Below are 18,909 nucleotides of genomic sequence, written 5' to 3' on the forward strand. Positions count from 1 at the left end.
GAGAATCATTTGCCATCCTCTGTAGCCCGACACGCTCGTTAGGTTTTGCCCTAAGTCACACCCAAATCTTTTTGGCCCCTGCTTTGAGGAGCCCCCTGCTCTGAGGGTGTGTAGATGAGTCCGAAAGGAGCTGAGCTGAACCAGTCAGGGGTGCAAACCTTGGGCTTTTCCCTCACTGCTCTTCCTGCAGCCCCCACCATCGAGTTCGAAGAGGCCGCGTACCAGGTGCGGGAGCCACCGGGCCCGGAGGGAGTGGCTGTGCTGAACGTGCCGGTGGTCCGCAGGGGGGACCAGAACAGGACCTCCAAGGTGCGCTGCAGCACCCGCGACGGCTCGGCGCAGGCCGGCGTGGATTACTACCCCAAGAGTCGGATGCTCAAGTTCAGCCCAGGTAAAGGGGCCTCACAGGGAGGGTTACAGGTGGGGCTGCGACCAGGGACATTTTGTGTGCGTCAGGATATCCAGGAGATTTGGGGAGAGCCACTTTTTGCATGAGGTTTGCTGTAATTTTATTTCTCAGAAAAGCTGACATGTTAAATGAAGGGTGATCAGATCAGAGGAAGAAGCACTGGCACCTGGCAAAGTCCTCCTCAGGGAATGTAGGGCTGTGAACACCTCAGACTGTGTTGCTGGACCAAGAAGCCTTCACCAAACAGCTCTGCACACCAGTCTGAGGGAGAGCAGGGATGGGAATGTGCTTTGCATCCCAGATTTTTCTTCCAGACAGCTAATACAAGACAGTCATTATTAATCCTCAGATGGCATCTGTTAGTAAATCTATCACCAGATCGATTGGATCAGTTGTCATAGCTGGAGTTTTATGTTTAGAGTAGACTCCTATGGATAAATTATTAGCAGCAATGAGTGGAAATAAAATTTATAATGTGTATTTTATCATAATGTCTCCGTGGTCACAGCCTAGAGCAGCTGCACAGGGTTTGTATGAGAACTTGAGAGCAGTCTCTGATGATGAATTGAGTTCTCTCTGTTTTTCTTGCACTCACTCCCACAGGTGTGGCCCTCATCATGTTTAAGGTGGAGATCATGTCCAACGAAGACCGGGAATGGCACGAGTCCTTTTCTCTGGTGCTGGGCCCAGATGACCCGGTGGAAGCAGTTCTTGGAGACACCAGCACTGCCACAGTGACTATTTTGGATCAGGAGGCGGCAGGGAGCCTGATTCTCCCAGCACCTCCCGTGGTGAGTGGATGTGATTTAGTGCCCTTCAAGGACAGACTGGCAACCGCAGTGGGATTTCTGAAATAAAATGTAAAGCTGTAGTGGCAACATGAGAGGGAAGGATGGCTTTTTCCACCCTTTCCCTCATCCCCAGCTGAGTGCTGCTCTCTTGCCTCCACACAGGTCGTCACCCTGGCTGACTACGACCGCGTGGAAGAAGTGACCAAGGAGGGTGTTAAGAAATCCCCTTCCCCAGGCTACCCCCTCATCTGCGTCACTCCCTGTGACCCTCACTTCCCCAAGTACGCCCTCATGAAGGAGCGCTGCAGAGAGGCTGGGATCAACCAGTCTTCCATACAGTTCAGCTGGGAAGTGGCAGCCCCCACGGACGGGAACGGAGCCCGGTCGCCTTTTGAGACCATCACAGACAACACCCCCTTCACCAGCGTCAACCACAGGGTAGGCGGAGAGGCACTGGCATGGCAGGGCTCCAGGGGCGCAGAGATTCCAGCCTAAAATCTCCTCGGATCTGGGACTTGGTGTGAGGCATGGGTGCTAGGGCTTAGAGAATACAGCACTGTTTTTCCTTAAGCCTGCTGGAAGCACTACTGGTTTCCTCCTCCTCGTTCCCTCAGGTGCTGGACAGCATCTACTTCAGCCGGCGGTTCCACGTGCGCTGCGTGGCCAAGGCTGTGGACAAGGCTGGCCACGTGGGGACGCCCCTGAGGAGCAACGTGGTGACCATAGGCACAGACAGTGCCATCTGTCACACGCCCGTGGTCGCGGGGACAGCCCGAGGGTTCCAGGCACAGTCGTTCATTGCCACGCTCAAGTACGTGGATGTGAAGCACAAGGAGCATCCCAACAGGTATGAGCCTAGCCAAGGGCGAGTGCAGCTCTTCACCAGCCCCCCTGGCGTTACAGAGGTGCCTGGGCTCACAAGGACAACACATCCCTTCTGCTGAGGGGGTGCCCTTCCCCTCAGGAATTGGGAGTTGGTGGGACAGCTTAAGGAGCAGATGTGTAGCTGGGGAAATCCAGCTCAAACTAAACATCAGGCTCACCTGCCGGGGCTCTGCTGCTGTAGGGATCCTGTGCCTGCCCAGCTGCTCCCTTCTGCTGTCTCATGTGCTGCTTGTTCCAGGATCCACATCTCGGTGCAGATCCCCCACCAGGATGGGATGCTGCCCCTCATCTCCACGCTGCCGCTGCACAACCTGCATTTCCTTCTCTCTGAGTCCATCTACAGGCACCAGCACGTCTGCTCCAACCTGGTCACTGTCAGAGACCTCAGAGGCATCTCAGGTAGCATTCAATGCCAGCCTTTGCTTCCTGAACATGGAAGCCTGGAAAGAAATGCGAGAGGGCAGCTTTGTCTTCCTCTGGGCTCTCTTGACATGATGTAAATGACAATGAATCTTCCTGGTCTAACAGCAGTGACCAGAGTTACCCCGTTGGAGATGGGATTCCAGGCATGGGAATGTTTGAGGAAATTGTAGGCTGTAGGTTCACACTGTGCTGGTGATTTTCTGCTTTTCAAATCTGTCTTGTGATATCCACACGGGTGGAGAGGGATCTGCAGGGCTGGATGGCTGTGTCTGGGTCACCGAGGTCTCCCACGGGGCAACAAAACCAATTCACTGCTGAAGGAAATGTCAGAGCTGAAAAGAACAGGCAGACTGTGTCTCTGACACTCCGGGCAATGAGATCCATGCTAGATCCATGGTGGGCAGCGAGTTGTACTTGGTTCTGATAATTCCATACTCAACCTGTTCCTCATTTCTTAAAGGTTAACTTCAACCTTGAATAAATAGGTCCATAAGTTTGATTTTTAGGATGCTTACCCCATTCCTGTAACCTTTTCCTCTGTGAAGACCTGAGTATGTCCAGTTTGACCTCCAGAATAATGAAGGGAGAGGAGCTCCCATGATTCAGGAGTGAAACAAGACCTCCATACTTGGCCTCAGGCTGTTTAAAATCGGGAGGGATCAGTGTCCTGATGTCTCTCACTCCAGAGGCAGGGTTCCTGGATGAAGGGATCAGTGTCCTGATGTCTCTCACTCCAGAGGCAGGGTTCCTGGACGAGGTGACCCACGACAGCTTCGTGCTGGGCCCGGGCTACGACCGCCCCTACCAGCTGGACCCTGCAGTGAGGGAGCCCAAGAGCATCCAGCTGTACCAGCACCTCAACCTCAAGAGCTGCATCTGGACCTTCGACGCTTATTATGACATGACTGAATTAATTGATGTCTGTGGAGGCTCTGTCACTGCTGACTTCCAGGTGAGAGGCACATCCAGAGCTCTCCCACCTATACCAGCTCTCTCTCAGTTTCCGGGCACAGCTCTGCATTGGACTCAGGTGTTGCTGCTCTGCTCTGTAGAGGTGGAGCGTGGCTTTTCCCCCCTTTCACCTGGAAGAGAACAGTGCTGTGTGCACTTACTTCATTTATTTTCCTGGGGGTAACACAGGTTTTATTGTCTTAATCTTCAGAGCACCAGGAAAATATTACTTTTTTAATGTATGGCCACACTGGAAATACAAAACATTCTCAGCTGGGCTCTCTTCTTTTATAATTTTGACCATGCTCTCAGCCAATAGAAATGAGCAAAGGACAGAGCAGAGGCAGATCAGTCCATGCTCCACAACAGAGGGAGGTCACGGGATATTTTAACTAATTTCTTAATTAACAGACTGGCAGACCAAAAGCCAAAAGTGTCCTTTAAATGAGTGGCTTTGACTATTTGAGGTGTCTCACTGCCCTCTCGTGGCTGCATTATCCATGTGCATCCCACTCCATCTCTCTTAGGTTCTTGCATTCAATTCCCATTGCTATGGCCAGCATCATCTCTTCTAATTCCTGCCAGCCTGGACTACTTCATTAACTTTCCTTTTATAGCTCCAATTGCTTGCACAGATCCAGAGGAGCTACTTGGCCTGAACAACTGCCCAGTGGAGCATGTGGAGCCTGGCACCAGCCAGGCTGGAACATCTCCCTGAACCCTCTGGGGCCTGCAAAGTACAGCTGCACTCTGCAGATAATAAATGGAGAGCTGTGGGAGGCCTGAGCAAGCAGAATTGCTGCTTTTTAATTCACAGCCTTGGAAACTGGGGGGCTTTGAGGTGAAATTGTGCCCGGAGCTCCTTTGTCCCATGGCCCCAGCAAGCCTTAGCACTGCCCCTGAATTAAAGCACAGGTTTGTCTTAGGTACCTACACGTAAAGAATGTTCAGGGCCACCTCTGACTTCACTTGAAGGTGCATAACCCCCTTTTTGGGGTTTTGTTGCCAGGTAAGGGACTCTGCCCAGTCCTTCCTGACAGTCCATGTCCCTCTCTACGTGTCCTACATCTATGTGACGGCCCCGAGGGGCTGGGCTTCCCTGGAGCACCACACGGAGATGGAGTTCTCCTTCTTTTACGACACCGTTCTCTGGAGGACAGGTGAGCCTCAGGCACTCCAAGGGCTACGGAAGAAGTGGCTCCTTCATATTTTTCCCTTTAGTTCCTACACTGCCACCAGAGTCCTGAGGGAGGGGGGAACTCAGAATATTTCCTTCCCTTTATGCTTGCTGGGGGCTTAGGCAGCTAATGGATAATGGAGGAAGTGTGTAGCTGGCTCAGTGGAGGACGATCCCAACTAAACCCTGCCTTTTGGAGATCTCCCAAATGCTTCTGGGGCTGGCAGAGCCCAGGTGAGGGGCGAGTGTGCTGTGTGGGCTCCCAGTGCCGCTGTCCTTGCAGGGATCCAGACGGACAGCGTGCTCTCGGCCCGGCTGCAGATAATCCGCATCTACATCCGCGAGGATGGCCGGCTGGTCATCGAGTTCAAGACACAGGCCAAGTTCCGAGGTGAGGGCACTGATCCTGACAGGGACACAAACCAGGGTCACACACGGCTCTGCTCTGGCAGCACAGGCAGCACAACAAGTCCCTCTCCCCACCAGGAGGCCCTCTGTGCTGAGGTGCACGTGGGGCCTCTCCGTACGCTGCCTCCTGCCACCTCCTTGTCCTCCCCCAGGGCTGTTTGTCATGGAGCACCACAGCCTGCCAGATGTCAGGTCCTCTCTAATGACTCCAGAGCACCTGGGAGGGATCGAATTTGACCTGCAGCTGCTGTGGAGTGCTCAGACTTTTGACTCTCCCTACCAGCTCTGGAGAGCAACCAGCTCCTACAACAGGTGAGGGCTGGGGGCCAGTCCCCTTCAGCAGCTTCCCACAGCACTCCCTGTTCTCCCTGGTGACCTTCCAGCAGCCACAGCAATAGTGTGGAATGCTTAGGAGCTTGGTCACAGCTGGAGTATGTGGGGAGTTGCTGTCAGGGCTGGAACACGGTTCTATTGAGAGAAAAATCAGCTCAGCCTCTTGTAAAGGCATTTTTCCAGCAATGAAGCTTGTGGATGGACTGATCCCAGAGGTGACAGTGCATTTCAGAAGGTCACATTTGTCCCTCAGGGACTGCTGGATGACATTGCTGGGGCAAGAGAGAGATGCTGCCCTGGGTGAAGAGCTCAGAGCTCTCCTTGGTGACTGCAGGGTCTCCTGTCTGTTCCCAGGAAGGATTACTCTGGAGAATACACCATCTTCCTGATCCCCTGCACGGTGCAGCCCACGCAGCCGTGGGCAGAGCCTGGAGACAAGCCCCTGCCCTGCACAGCTCACGCTCCTGAGCGGTAAGGAGGCCCCAGCCCCATGGCAGCAGGGCAGGGTCAGCCCCTTTGGGGTGCACATGGATCCAGACCTCATCTCTCCTTTGTTTCCTTCCTCGTCCCAATTCCAGGTTTTTGATCCCAATTGCCTTCCAGCAGACAAACCGCCCAGTTCCAGTTGTTTACTCCCTGAACACGGAGTTTCAGCTCTGTAACAATGAGAAGGTGTTTCTAATGGACCCCACCAAATCCGAAATGTCTCTGGCAGAAATGGATTACAAAGGGGCTTTTTCCAAGGGTAGGATTTACATCTCCTGTTCTGCTTCTGCCCAGTGTTTCTGCCTTCACAGCTTCCATTTCTTGAAGAGGAAAGGGCAAAACCCAGCTGTGGCTTTGCCTCTTCCACAGCAACAAATGACATTTTGAGCATCTTACAGCCCTGTGAAACAACAACGTGCTCTGGCACCGTGTTTTGTCACCCCCACACACCAAGCCCTTCCCGAACAATCCAAACCCCTCTAAACCCAGAGCCACGTGTGGTCCAGCCCCTCTGGTTTTAGCAGCATTTCCCTGGTTGGGGAATTTCACCTGCCCCTCTTTGTCCCGACCTCCCCAGGGCAAATCCTGTATGGGCGTGTGCTCTGGCACCCGGAACAAAACCTCAACGCCGCTTACAAGCTGCAGCTGGAGAAGGTCTACCTGTGCACGGGCAGGGATGGCTACGTGCCCTTCTTCGACCCCACGGGCACCGTCTACAACGAGGGGCCCCAGTACGGCTGCATCCAACCCAACAAGTACCTGAAACACCGATTCCTCCTCCTGGTGAGTCCCCTGCTGCTGCTTCCCATTTGGGATTGTCTCTGGCGACGAGCAGATCGTGACTGCAAAGGGATGAGGGAAGAAACATGGTGGATGTTTAGCAATGCTGGTGCAAACTGTGAACGCAAGATCAGATTTTCCCTACTCTTTGTCCATGAGTGTTACTTAATCTACGCCTACGTGTAGGTGTGGAGATGGGACATTCGGATTAGATTCCTTGCACAGGTGTTACGTAGTGCCCAGCCTGCCTTGGGAAAGCAGCATTCCTCATGACACCTCTCTGACTTCCAGGACCGAAACCAGCCAGAAGTGACGGATAAGTATTTCCACGATGTGCCTTTTGACGCCCACTTTGCTTCCGAGCTGTCCGAGTTCCACTCAGTGAGCAGCATGCCTGGAGTCGATGGATTTACTCTCAAGGTGGATGCTCTCTATAAGGTATGTACCCAGTGCTTTTGGTAGCCCAAAACTGACATCTCTGTCCAGGACCTCCCAAACACTTGGTGTATTGTAGGCTCTGGGCCTTCAGAATTCAATTCTGACACAGGAAATGGAGATTCGGGTATCATTCTGGTAATTTAGGTTTTTTTTTTCCTGAGCACTCAGGAAAAAGCTCTTTAAAAACGTATAACTCATGTTTCTGAATGAATTATTGCCATTGGCAAAGGCTGGACACCTCACTGGGTGGTCAGTGTTACTTCAGCTGCTTAGAAAAACCCACTGAGCTGACTTGATCAGAAGCAGGACACAAAACACACCAGCTCTTGAGAGAATCACTTGGTGTAAAAGCCATCACTAACATTCCCTCTGTCCATGCTTTCCCTCGGGGAAAGGTGGAAGCTGGACACCAGTGGTACCTCCAAGTGATCTACGTGATCGGCCCGGAGGGCACGGCCGGGCCCCGTGTCCAGCGCTCCCTGGCTCGCCGCTGGCAGCGCGGCCGCAGGGACCTGGCCGAGGGGGCCGGGAGGCCGGCGCTGGATGACTCCCTGATCTACGACAACGAGGGCGACCAGCTGAAGAACGGCACCAACATGAAGTCGCTGCTGTTGGAGAGGGAGGAAGCTGCCGTCGCGGCCTCCCTGTCCCAAACGGGCGCTTCCCTGGGCAGCGCCTTCGCCGCCCTCACCCTGCTGCTGCTGGTGCTGTCCGGAGTTTGCCTCCTCGCCAGGAAGTGCCGGAAGCTGCGGAGGAAGCGGGAGGCTGCCAGGGGCGCCCCCGAGGAGCACCCCTTGAACACCAAGGTGGAGCTGCCCCGGGGCGCCCCGAGGGCCGCGGGCAGCCGGTGTTGCACCGTCAGGAACGTTCATCCACCGAGGGAAAACGGCGGCGTCGGCCGGGGGCAGGGCAGGAAAGTGAAGCAGGTGAACTTGGAAGTCAAAGTCCACAGTAATTTGCACGACGGCACGGAAGTTTAATGGAGCACACGCATCGGGAAAAGCTTTTTATAAACTGTAAAATAAAGATAACCCAAACCAAAAAAGCTCTGCGGGTATTTTTATAGTCTGGTGAGGAGGGGCAGCTGTCATGTCCCGCTGCTCCTCTCTCAGCGGCTTCACCGCATGGCACCGCTGCCCTCTCGCGGTGCTGCTCCAGCTCTGTGCTTCTCCAGCTCTGCGCTGCTCCGCCTCCGGGGGCTGGGCAGTGTGGGCAAAACATCCCCCAGCCCTGGCATGTGGGAGCTCTGAGCCAGCCGCGGGAGCCGCCGGGTTCCTCTGCGTCCTCTGCAAGAGAGTAAAGCTTAAATAAAAACCTGACCCGGTATGACCGGGGTGTTCCTTCCTGTGCCCATTCCCCTGGGGCGCGGCGGGCGGCAGCCCCACGGGGCTGGGGTCCCGGGGAAGGGACGGCGGGGCGGGCGGTGCTCTTCCCGGGGGCGCGGTGGCCTCGGGGCTGGCGGAGCGGCGGGGCCGGGAGCGGGAGCGGGAGCGGGAGCGGGAGCGGGAGCGGGAGCGCGCTCCGGGGCTGCGGGGCCGGCCCTGCCCGCGCGGGGGCGCCGCGCTCGCACCGCGCTCCGTGACCGCCAGAGGGCGCCCCGCGGGGTCCCGCGCCCACACGGAGGGGGAGCCCCGGCCCCGCCCGGCCCCGGAGCGGCTCCGCGACCGCACCGCGAACCGGCCCCGCTCTGCCGCACCCGGCACCGCCCGCCCGCGGCGATCCGGGCCCCGGTACGACTCCCGGCCCCGATCCCGCTTCGGTCCTCCCGCCGGCGGACAGGCGGCCCCGCCCGGGACCCCCGGCGGACCCCGGCAGCACTCGAAGCCCCCATCCCAGCTCCGGTTTTCGGGTCCATCGCCCGCTTTCGGTCAACCTCGCCTCGACATCGTAGCAAAAGGGGGCAGCGAGTCCAGGCTAGGGTTGGGCCAGTCCTCACCCCTGTCTCACCCCCAATGCCGCCTCGGTCCGCCACCCCCGGGACCCGCACCGGGGGAGAGGCAGCACCGCTCCGCGAACGGACCCCGGCAGCGCCCGGCCCGGCAGCGCCCGGCCCGGCAGCGCCCGGCCCCAGTCGCGGCCCCGCCGCAGCGCCCCGGGCTCGGCGCGGTCCCCGCCGGGAGCAGCCCCCGGGCCGGGCTCGCACAGCGCCGAGCGAAGGTCCCGAGCGCCGGCCCCGGCACACCGGGGAGACGGACAGGGGGGAGGTGCAGGTGTGAGGGGCGGGGCCACGGGGAGCGAGCGCCGGGCGGGGCCGGCACAGGTGTGAGGGGCGGGGCCACAGAGAGCGGGGCGGGGCCACAAGGCGCCTGCGCGCGGCGGGGCCGGCACAGGTGTGCGGGGCCCCAGGGCGGCTGCGCGGGGCGGGGCCGAGGGCATTTAAACCCCGGAAGACACGATCGCCGCCATTTTCTCCCTAGCAGTCGGTGGTGGTGGCAGCGGCCGGTCCGGGCTCCGCCGGCGGGGCCCAGGTGAGGCGCGGGGGACTCGCGCTCCCGCCTTCTCTCTGTTCCTTCCTTTTTCCCTTTCCTCCCCCCTACCACGTTCTTCTGTCTCTCCCCCAAGCTCCACTCCTCCCTTTCTCCCCCCCCACACCAGCCTCCCCTCCCTGCTACGCACGTCGACCACCCCTATCCCTCCTGCCTGCTCCCTCCTCAACCTGATTCTCCCCTCTGTTCCTCTTCTGTCCTTTCTACTTTCCTCTACTTCTCCTTTCTCCCCCTTCCCCGTCCCTGCCCCGGCTTCCCCCTACCTCCCTTCTTGCTCCCCATATCCTCTCTGACCCCTTTATTCCCCGTCTGTCCCTCCTATACCTCTTCTCTCTCCCTTATCCCTTTCTCTCTTCCCCCGCAGCCGCGGGGTTCGGGGCGCCGGATAATAAAGCCCAGAGGGCCGGAGCCCGGCGCCCCTCGGTTGAAGTCCCCACACGGGGCCGGGCCCGCTGTGCGGGTCCCCCCATGCGGTTCACAAACACCGCCCGACACCGCCGGGGCTCCGGCTGTCCCCACATCACACTGGGGGCTCCCGGGGGGGTCGGGGGTTTAGGATGGGCCCCCTCCTCAGGAGGGGTTCCGGGTGGGGGGTTTAGGATGGGCCCCCTCCTCAGGAGGGGGTCCGGGGGGTGGGATGGGGAGGGTTGGGGGAGGGAGGGAGGGGAGGGAGGGCCCCCTCCGGAGGGGGGGGTCCTGGGGAGGGGGTTGGGGCGGGCCCCCTCCGGAGGAGGGGGTCCGGGGTGGGAGGGGTCGAGGGGGGTCCACCCCCTCCTGGCCCCTCCCACCCCGGACCCTCTCCTCCGGACGGGGTCCATCCCGACCCCCTCCCTGGGACCCCCTCCTCCGGACAGGGGCCCGCGGGGGGAGGGAGGGGCGGGTGGGGTGGGTAGCAGAGGGGGTCACGTCACTCTGCACCATAAATATAAAATGTTCTCTGCAGCAGCAGCCTCCCCCGTCCCCCCCACCCCTCCCCCCGGGCCCCTGTCCGGAGGAGGGGGTCCCAGGGAGGGGGTCGGGATGGACCCCGTCCGGAGGAGAGGGTCCGGGGTGGGAGGGGCCAGGAGGGGGTGGACCCCCCTCGACCCCTCCCACCCCGGACCCCCTCCTCCGGAGGGGGCCCGCCCCAACCCCCTCCCCAGGACCCCCCCTCCGGAGGGGGCCCTCCCTCCCCTCCCTCCCCCAACCCTCCCCATCCCACCCCCCGGACCCCCTCCTGAGGAGGGGGCCCATCCTAAACCCCCCAACCCCGGGAGCCCCCAGTGTGATGGGGACAGCCGGAGCCCCGGCGGTGTCGGGCGGTGTGTGTGAACCGCATGGGGGGACCCGCACAGCGGGCCCGGCCCCGTGTGGGGACTCAAGCGAGGGGCGCCGGGCTCCGGCCCTCTGGGCTTTATTATCCGGCGCCCCGAACCCCGCGGCTGCGGAGGAAGAGAGAAAGGGATAAGGGAGAGAGAAGAGGTATAGGAGGGACAGAGCAGGGATAAAGGGGGGAGAAGGAGGTGCGTAGGGCAGACAGAGGGAAGCCAGGTCAGGTAGAGCGGAGGGGGACAAAGGAGGAGCAGGAAGGTAGGAGGGATAGAAAGGGAACAGAGGGGAGAGTCGGGTTGGGTAGTGGGGTGAGGAGGGATAGAGGAGGAAATACAAGCGGGAGTTAAGTTGGTGAGTGGGGTGAGGAGGGAGCAGACAGGAGGGATAGAGGCGGGGGTCTGACTGGGTAGTGGAGTGAGGAAGGGGCAAGCAGGAGGGGAAGGGGTTGGTCGGGGTGCGTAGCAGGGCAGGGAGGGCGGAGGGGAGAGAGGGAGCGGGGTTTGTGGGGAGGTGGGGAAGGGCGGTAGAGGGGGAAGGGAGGAAGGGGAGAAAAGCAGAAGTAGCGAGAAGGAGAGAGAAGGAGAGAGAAGGAGAGAGAAGCGCCTCACGTGGGCCCCGCCGGGGGAGCCCGGACCGGCCGCTGCCGCCACCTCCGAGCGCTGGGGAGAAAATGGCGGCTGCGGCGGCTTCCGGGGTTTAAATGCCCTCGGCCCCGCCCCGCGCAGCCGCCCTGGGGCCCCGCACACCTGTGCCGGCTCCGCCCCGCGCACGCGCTCTGTGGCCCCGCCCGGAACAGCGAACACCTGCGCCGGCCCCGCCCCTCACCCCCGCGCTCTGTGGCCCCGCCCCGTGGCCCCGCCCCGCTGTCCCGGGGCCGGGTCCGTCCCGGGGCCGGCGCTCGGGACCCTCGCTCGGCGCTGTGCGAGCCCGGCCCGGGGGCTGCTCCCGGCCGGGACCGCGCCGAGCCCGGGGCGCTGCCGCGACTGGGGCCGGGGGTGCGGGGCCGGGCGCTGCCGGGGTCCGCCGGGGGTCCCGGGCGGGCGAGGCGGGATCGGGACCGGGATTGGTATCGGGACCCGGATCCCGCGGGCGGGAGGAGCCGCTCTGGGGCGGGCGCTGGGGCCGAGTTCGGCCGTGCCGCTCCGGCCGGTGTGGAGCCGGGGCCCCGCCGGGGCTCCGGGCACGGTCCCGCTCCGGCTGCGGGGAGCCGGGGCCGTGCCAGGGCTGTGCCGGGGCCAGCGGTGTTTTCCTCGTGCCTCGATGTTCTGGGAGCCAGAGTGGCTGCCTTGCCCACCCACGTGCCCGTCCTTGGGCAGCCCCACGAGCACACCTGGCCTAGGAGCTGGCACTGAGCGGGCCGTGGGTCCCAGCACGGGCTGGTCCCAGCTCTGCCTTCGGCATTTCCTGCCCTTCGTGCCTTTGGAACTTAGGGAATTTCGAACAGCGACTTTTTCCCTGCCACCAAGAAGTTGCAGCTCCTCTGACAGCTGCCAGGTGGGACCTGATGCTCTCCTTCCTCTCCCTCAATTTCTCTGCAACTCACACTCTCCAATGGCAAAACTTCCGATTTTAAAAATCCCGTTAAAATTTTCCATCTTTATTTCCAGTTGGGGAAGGTCCTGCCTGGGATGGAAATGGCCACAAAAGAGGAAACTGAAAAAGGCCAAAACCAGATGCTGCCACGTGAGTCAAGGCAGGGAAAGCCTCGGGATGTTGAAAGTTTTATTGTCCCGTGCTCCTGCACGGGGTGCCCGTCCTGTCTGGCGGCCCCGCGGCTTGAAACCGCTGCTGACGGCCAGTGCCAGCCTTGTTTCCTCCGAGGGACCCCACAGGGCCACCAGGATTGCCGCCAAAATGGGATCTTGGGGGCCCCAGTCCCCCCACAGCATTAAATGGCTCGATCCTGGGGACCTTTTACAGGAGAGCAGCAATTGCACGTGCAACTTTGATGACCACTGAGAAATGAGAGAGGCCTGTGATAAAAAACCTTTTTTTAAAGAATAAGACCAGCAATTTCTCTACAGCAGTTTAGCAGCTTCAATTTCCATTCTGTCCACATGACACAGCATCTAATTCCATCTCCTGATCTGATCTTGGCAAAAGGAAGAGTCACCTGCCCTCAGCATAAATATTTAGTACATAAAATACTGACAAGAAACCCACTTTTAATAAATATCTGCAGTTCTCACTCCTGTACACAAGTACTTTACAGCGACGCGCCGGGGGGAGCGCGGCCGGCGGGGCTGGGACAAGGTGGGATGGACATAAATTAATTATTGCAGTCGGATGCGCCGTGGGCGGGGAGGTTTGGAGTCGATCCACGCTTGAAACAGAAATCTCTCTCACGCCTTGAAATCCACGCTTCCTGTCGGGAAAAAATCCTCAGTTTGGAGTCTTGTCGGCGCCTGTTCTGCCTGTGGGAGGCTGCTTCAGCACGGACAGGGAGCAGCTGGGAACCAGAACCCGCTTGGACAGGGACCAGGACAGCACTTGCAGTACCTACAGGGTCTGCACAAAGCATCACGGTGATGATACCCAAAACAGCCCCAAAACCATGGATGTCCTCACCTGGGCACAGGGGCTGCCTCACCACAGGGCAGGAGCTCACCTGGCCACTGCCTTCTCCTGCTTTAAAATATCAGATGGAGCCCAGCCTCAGGGTGGGTGAAAATCAGCTGAATTCCAGGGAACTCAGTAAAATCCCCCACAGGGACACCAGTGGAGCTGGGAGAGAGGGTTATAAATAAAATTCTATGGAATATAAGCCTGTCCTTGTTGTGATCTCACAAAACTTCTTTGGATGGATGTTTGCTGGCTCCTGACAAACCTGGTGTTAAAGGGGTGGCTCAGCATGTGAATATCCACACTCCATAAGGCACTGTGAGGCTATTCCAGCAGGAATTCAGCATGGAATTCTGGGCTATAGGTACAATTCCTTTTGCCTTTCCATAGTGACAGTGACCCTTACTTGGTCCCGTTCTCTCGTGGTTCATTTTGGGGTATCTGTTTGTGCTGGTTTAGATCCCACTACTCCACCCACAGTGTGGAGATTTGGGTTGTGCTTCTCTACTTCCAGCAGGTTCCAGAAGGAGCCAAAGCAGATCCCACCTATCCAGCCTGGGGGAAAACACCTCTGCCTGCCAAGGAACTCTGACTCTGCTTTTCCTACCAGCTCCTGAGCAGCATCAGGGCCACCATGAGGGAGTTAAAACCCCAAACCCCAAATCCTACAGGGTGAATAACCCAAAGGAAGAAATACATTGTCGCCATAAAAAGCTTCAAAAGCTGTTAAAAATTCTATGAAAACAATGTAATGGATTCCCAGGAACCTCGTTAATGCTCTTGGTTCCATGTTTATGTGTTTCTATTCCCTCACTTGGCAGCTTATAGAACTTACCCTGGGATTTAGAAGTCAGGCAGGGTTTGCTTTGGATTGACCTTCACCTCTGGCCCCAGTCTGTGCCAACACAACTTGGGCCAACGTGGTTAAGCCCTGCCTGAGCACATTTACAGGACAGAGCCCAGCGTGGGGAGCTGTGACACCCAGAGATCGCAGGACTGAGCACAGGAGAAAAGCCGGGCTCTGTGTGTGACCCCTCTGCCACCACAGTGCTCTCCAGGGAGGAATTATTCCCCCCACTGCAGAGGGCACAGATCAGGACTGGCCCCTACAGATGGCCTGACATTTTCCCTCCAAAATATTCATTGTACTCCACAGAGCAGCTCAAGTTTTGCCCCAATATTATCCTGACATGTTCACCACTGGCAGCCTCCTTAGCACCTCAAAATGTTCATTCAGTCCACTAAAAATTACCTCAAGTTTTACCCTCAAAATGTTAATCTTGTCCCCTATGGATGACTTAGATTTTTCCACCAAAAACCCCCCACTATTTACCTCTAATCCCTAAAATATTCATTCTGTCCCTTACAGATTACTTCAGGTTATCCATCGAAATAGTCTTTGTCCCTTACAGATTATCTCAGTTTTTAAAGCCAAAACTTCACCTTGCCAGTACACTACTGATTACCTCAGTTTGCCTCAAAATTTTCCTTCTTTAATCTGCAGACTACCTCAGACTCAGCACCCAAGATTTTTCCTACCTGTTACTATTAATTACCTCATTTTACCTCACAATGCTCATTCTCTCCCCTACACATGACCTCAAGCTTTAGTACCCAAATTTTCCATGCCTATCTGCTAATGACTCCCTCATTTTTACCTCAGGATTTTCAGTCTCTCTTCTACAGGTTAACTCAGATTTGAACTCCAAAACATTCATTTTGTCCCTATAGATTACTTAGATTTTCCCACCAAAAAAACCCACTAATTGCCTCTATTTTAGCCCAAATATTCATTCTGTCCACTACAGATTACCTCAGGATTTTCCCCCAAAATTTTCCTTACTTGTCCAGTACTTTTTACCTTGTATTTACCTCAATTTTTTTTTCTGTCCTCTACACATGACCTCAATTTTACCCCTAAAATTTTCTCTGCCTGTCCACTACAGATTCCATCTGCTTACCTCAGAATGTTCATTCTCTACCCTAGAGATTATCTCAGTTTTTGGCCACAAATATTCCCCTAATGTGTGTGACTGACTAGCTAACTCTTAACTCAGAATGTTCATTTACTCTGCTAGAGGTTATCACAAATTTCACCAAGATTTTCCCTACCTGTCCACTACTGATTACCTCAGTTTTACCTCAAAATATTCATTCTCTACCCTGGAGATTTTCTCAAGTTTTACCCCAAATATATCCCTACTTTTGCACTACTGATTACCTCAGTTCACCTCAAGATGTTCATTCTCTCCCCTAGTTATTACCTCAGGTTTTACCCCCAAAATATTCCCTGCCTGTCTTTCCCTCAAAATATTCATTTTCTCCCCCAGGAAGTACCTCAAGCTTTTTCCCCATAAATTTCCCTTCGTTACTCATTACCCCATTTTTTTACATTAAATTGATCATTCTCTACCCTCAAGATTACCACAAGTTTTACCTCCCAAATTTTCCTTCCTGTACACTATCGATTTCCTCATTTTTAACCCAAAATGTGCATTCTCTCCCCACGGCTATTCCCTCAAAAGGCCACCTTGCTCCCCTCCACATCCCCTCACATTTTCCTACACAAACACATGTTGGGTCCCCTCTAAATTACACCAGGTTTTCAACCAAAAGTGTCACCTGTGTCCCCTCTAAGTTATGCCAGGTTTTCCCATCTTGGAGCTGCAAGGAATTCAGGCAGGTGAAACGACACCAGGGAATACATGTAAACAGAGATTTTACCTAGGGTTTAACCTCCAAGATATTCACTGTACCTTACTGGAGTGCAGCTTGAGTTTTACCCCAAATTTTTCCCTACCTGTCCACAACTGATTCCCTGTTTACCTCAATATATTCATGCTCTCCCCTACAAATTACATCAGAAATCACCCCCAAAAATTCCCCTACCTGGACACTATTGATCACGTGAGCTGACCTCAAAATGTTCATTCTCTCCCCTAGATGTTACCTCAGATTTTACTGACAATAGTTTTCCTCAATAATGCCATCTTGCTCTTCCCTACCTGGAGATTTTCTCCAGCTTCCCCCCACAAATGTTCCATATCTTTTGATGACTGACTTCCACAATTTACCACATAATGGACATTTGCTCTGCCACAAGTTACCCCAGATTTTACCCCCAAAACTTTCCTTGCCTTTACCTGTAGGTGTGAAACATTGACCCTACCCGGATCAGTCTTAAACACAGCCCTAATTCTGATCTTCAGCAGGGTCCCAGGAGAGTCCTGCCCAGAGCTGAGGGAAATCTGACCTCATACTAATAAATGACCTTTGCTGAGAGCAGTCAACACCCCAGTCCTTTAGGCTTTGCAAGATTTTGTAGTAAACAGACCCAAAATCTAATTCTAAACCTAAATTTCTATCAACTTTTGTTAGAAAGATACCTGACAGTAAGTCATACAGCAGAATTGAAAGACTGCACAAGGAATAACAGATGATCTTCCATGAATAAGAGAAGTTTCTTTTTTTCTCATCTGGGACTGTAGGACTGAATCTTTGCAACCGAGAGACAACAGAGTTGTTATTCTTACTTAAACCTCTCAAATATTGCAATTTCTCAGAGAACTCTGCCAGCTCCGAGCTACTCCCTTGTGCCTGGAGTGGTCTGGGGAGCGGCAAGGCAACATCCCACTTATGTTTGGAAAAATATAAGATGATAAAATGTAATTTCACTTCTTTCTCTGACCCCTGGGCAAAGCGTGTAGAACAACACAGACTATTCATGGAAGGGCTGATTCAGCTGGGAAAAAAAACCCTAAACAAATAAAACCTCCCCAACTTCAAGGTAAAGACCTGTTGTTTCCTTAACAGGAGCACACAAAACTAATTTAAACCAGAAAGGAAATTACAGACCAGAAAAAGAGCCAAAAAAAATGCTCTTCATTGATACACTCTCTGGCTGATAATTCCAAAGAAAATCCCCCACGGATCATAAATAATTGCTAATGATTTTTCCTCTCTAAAAACTACTGACTCGTGTTTCTGTGCAAGTGTTTGACACATCCATTGAGGGTTCAGGGGTTTGGTTGGGGTGTTTAAGGCTAATCCTGAGAGGCCCAGGCTAGATCCAACCAGCAGCCTCACTGCTCCGCCTCAGATTTGGATGAAATATTGATACAGCTATCTAGATTATAGATAGTAGAAATACTCCCCCTTCCCTGCTACTCAGTCCTTCACTGCACATCCATGGAGCAGATTGACTCCACTCTTTTTTCCCAACAACAGCTCTCTGGCACAGATCTCTGTTCACACAAACTAAACAGACCTAAGGCAATGGTTCCATCAGCACCTGGAATTCAGAGCTCCCTGTTCCCTGGATGGCTCATCCGAGCACTCACAGCAATCTCACCTCAGCCTAGAGAGTCTGTCCTCAGAGGGAAACACAACCTGACGTGACACAGTTCTGGCACCCCACGCCCTTCTGTTTCTGGTGTCCTTGGAATCCACAAGTCAATACAATCCCTTAAGCCATACATCCCTGAACACGAGGATAAATGGAGTTTTAACCAGATCCCAGTAAACAGTAGAGCTGTGCTTACATTTCCTAATGAGTTAATCCCAAGAGACAGGAAGAGGGAAACGTGTCCCTCTGACTTACCCCACGGCATGTGCCAGGACCAGGTGTCCTCCAGTGCAGGCCATCAGGGCTGGAGGCTGTTGGGTTTGGCTGCTCAAACTCAACCAAAAACGAAGGTTTTGGCATAGCTGGGCCAAATTAAATGATTTTTCCTGTCTTGAGAGGAGAAAAGGAAAATTAAGTCCACTGTGCAAGTCAAAGGCTCTTGTCTTTCACATAGTGGTTCTCATTGCTCATTATGGAGCTTTTCATTTTAAAAAATGAGAGGTGACAGCCATATTAAATATATAAGAGACCTTTTCCAGGATTTTTATTCAAATCTCTTTCAGACATAAAAAGGATGCTAATTTTTCTTATTGTATTTTTTGCATAATTTGAACAGAACCATCATCATCCCAGACCCCACTTGTGAGTTATCCTTTGGCACTGGACTTTAAATAAGAGCCATCCAGGATGCTGGATTACTTTTGTCCTTTGCCCGTAGACCTCAGCACCATTCTCTCCAGAGAGCAGAAGAGAAGTGCTCCAGGATAAGAGGTCATTTGGTCACAGTCCTGTGATCCATCAGTTCAAGGAGGGAACTAGTTTGGAGTAACTGACCAGTGTGTTTATTACAGACAGAAATCACACACGCTAAGCACTGAAATGGACTTGACTGAGCTGAAACACAAAGCTCCAATGCAAAGAGCTGCATACAGGACCACCAAAACAGCATCTGGGCTGCAGCAACATGTCCTGCTCTGTGGATACAAAAATGCTGCTAGCAAGGATTTTCTTGCTATTTTCTAAGTCTGTGAGAGATTTTTCTCTCTCACAAAAGATAGTAGCAGAGTTGTGTAAACAACCAAGCCACCTGCAACCTTGAAAAATCTTGTTTATAGTACAGTAGA

At 55.0% G+C, this 18,909-nt stretch overlaps 1 protein-coding gene and 2 long non-coding RNA genes across 4 annotated transcripts in view; 2 read left to right on the forward strand and 1 right to left on the reverse strand.

The window, feature by feature from the left end:
• Positions 1 to 8,160, forward strand: part of FRAS1 (Fraser extracellular matrix complex subunit 1) — a 109,560-nt gene extending 101,400 nt beyond the window's left edge. The window contains exons 60-73 of one of the 2 annotated variants that reach the window (XM_039550676.1): positions 191 to 391; positions 1,013 to 1,200; positions 1,363 to 1,638; positions 1,815 to 2,047; positions 2,324 to 2,484; positions 3,195 to 3,460; positions 4,469 to 4,619; positions 4,920 to 5,027; positions 5,197 to 5,356; positions 5,732 to 5,848; positions 5,956 to 6,122; positions 6,441 to 6,646; positions 6,935 to 7,081; positions 7,477 to 8,160. In XM_039550676.1, coding sequence (XP_039406610.1) covers positions 191 to 391; positions 1,013 to 1,200; positions 1,363 to 1,638; positions 1,815 to 2,047; positions 2,324 to 2,484; positions 3,195 to 3,460; positions 4,469 to 4,619; positions 4,920 to 5,027; positions 5,197 to 5,356; positions 5,732 to 5,848; positions 5,956 to 6,122; positions 6,441 to 6,646; positions 6,935 to 7,081; positions 7,477 to 8,061 — 2,966 coding nt within the window. In that variant the 3' untranslated portion in view covers positions 8,062 to 8,160. The remainder of the gene's footprint in view (positions 1 to 190; positions 392 to 1,012; positions 1,201 to 1,362; positions 1,639 to 1,814; positions 2,048 to 2,323; positions 2,485 to 3,194; positions 3,461 to 4,468; positions 4,620 to 4,919; positions 5,028 to 5,196; positions 5,357 to 5,731; positions 5,849 to 5,955; positions 6,123 to 6,440; positions 6,647 to 6,934; positions 7,082 to 7,476) is intronic. The other variant, XM_039550677.1, reaches the window with a different exon arrangement.
• LOC120409873 lies at positions 8,075 to 9,151 on the reverse strand. The gene is made up of 2 exons (XR_005601720.1): positions 9,029 to 9,151; positions 8,075 to 8,367 (listed from the first exon to the last, which is right to left on the reverse strand). It is a non-coding gene; the product is annotated as an uncharacterized LOC120409873 (long non-coding RNA).
• A 2,820-nt stretch (positions 9,152 to 11,971) lies between these two features.
• On the forward strand, positions 11,972 to 13,642 carry LOC109146215. The gene is made up of 2 exons (XR_002048126.3): positions 11,972 to 12,372; positions 12,486 to 13,642. It is a non-coding gene; the product is annotated as an uncharacterized LOC109146215 (long non-coding RNA).
• Positions 13,643 to 18,909: the final 5,267 nt, after the last annotated feature.

The sequence above is a fragment of the Corvus cornix genome, chromosome 4, assembly GCF_000738735.6.
Source record: "Corvus cornix cornix isolate S_Up_H32 chromosome 4, ASM73873v5, whole genome shotgun sequence".
Classification (NCBI taxonomy): Eukaryota; Metazoa; Chordata; class Aves; order Passeriformes; family Corvidae; genus Corvus; species Corvus cornix.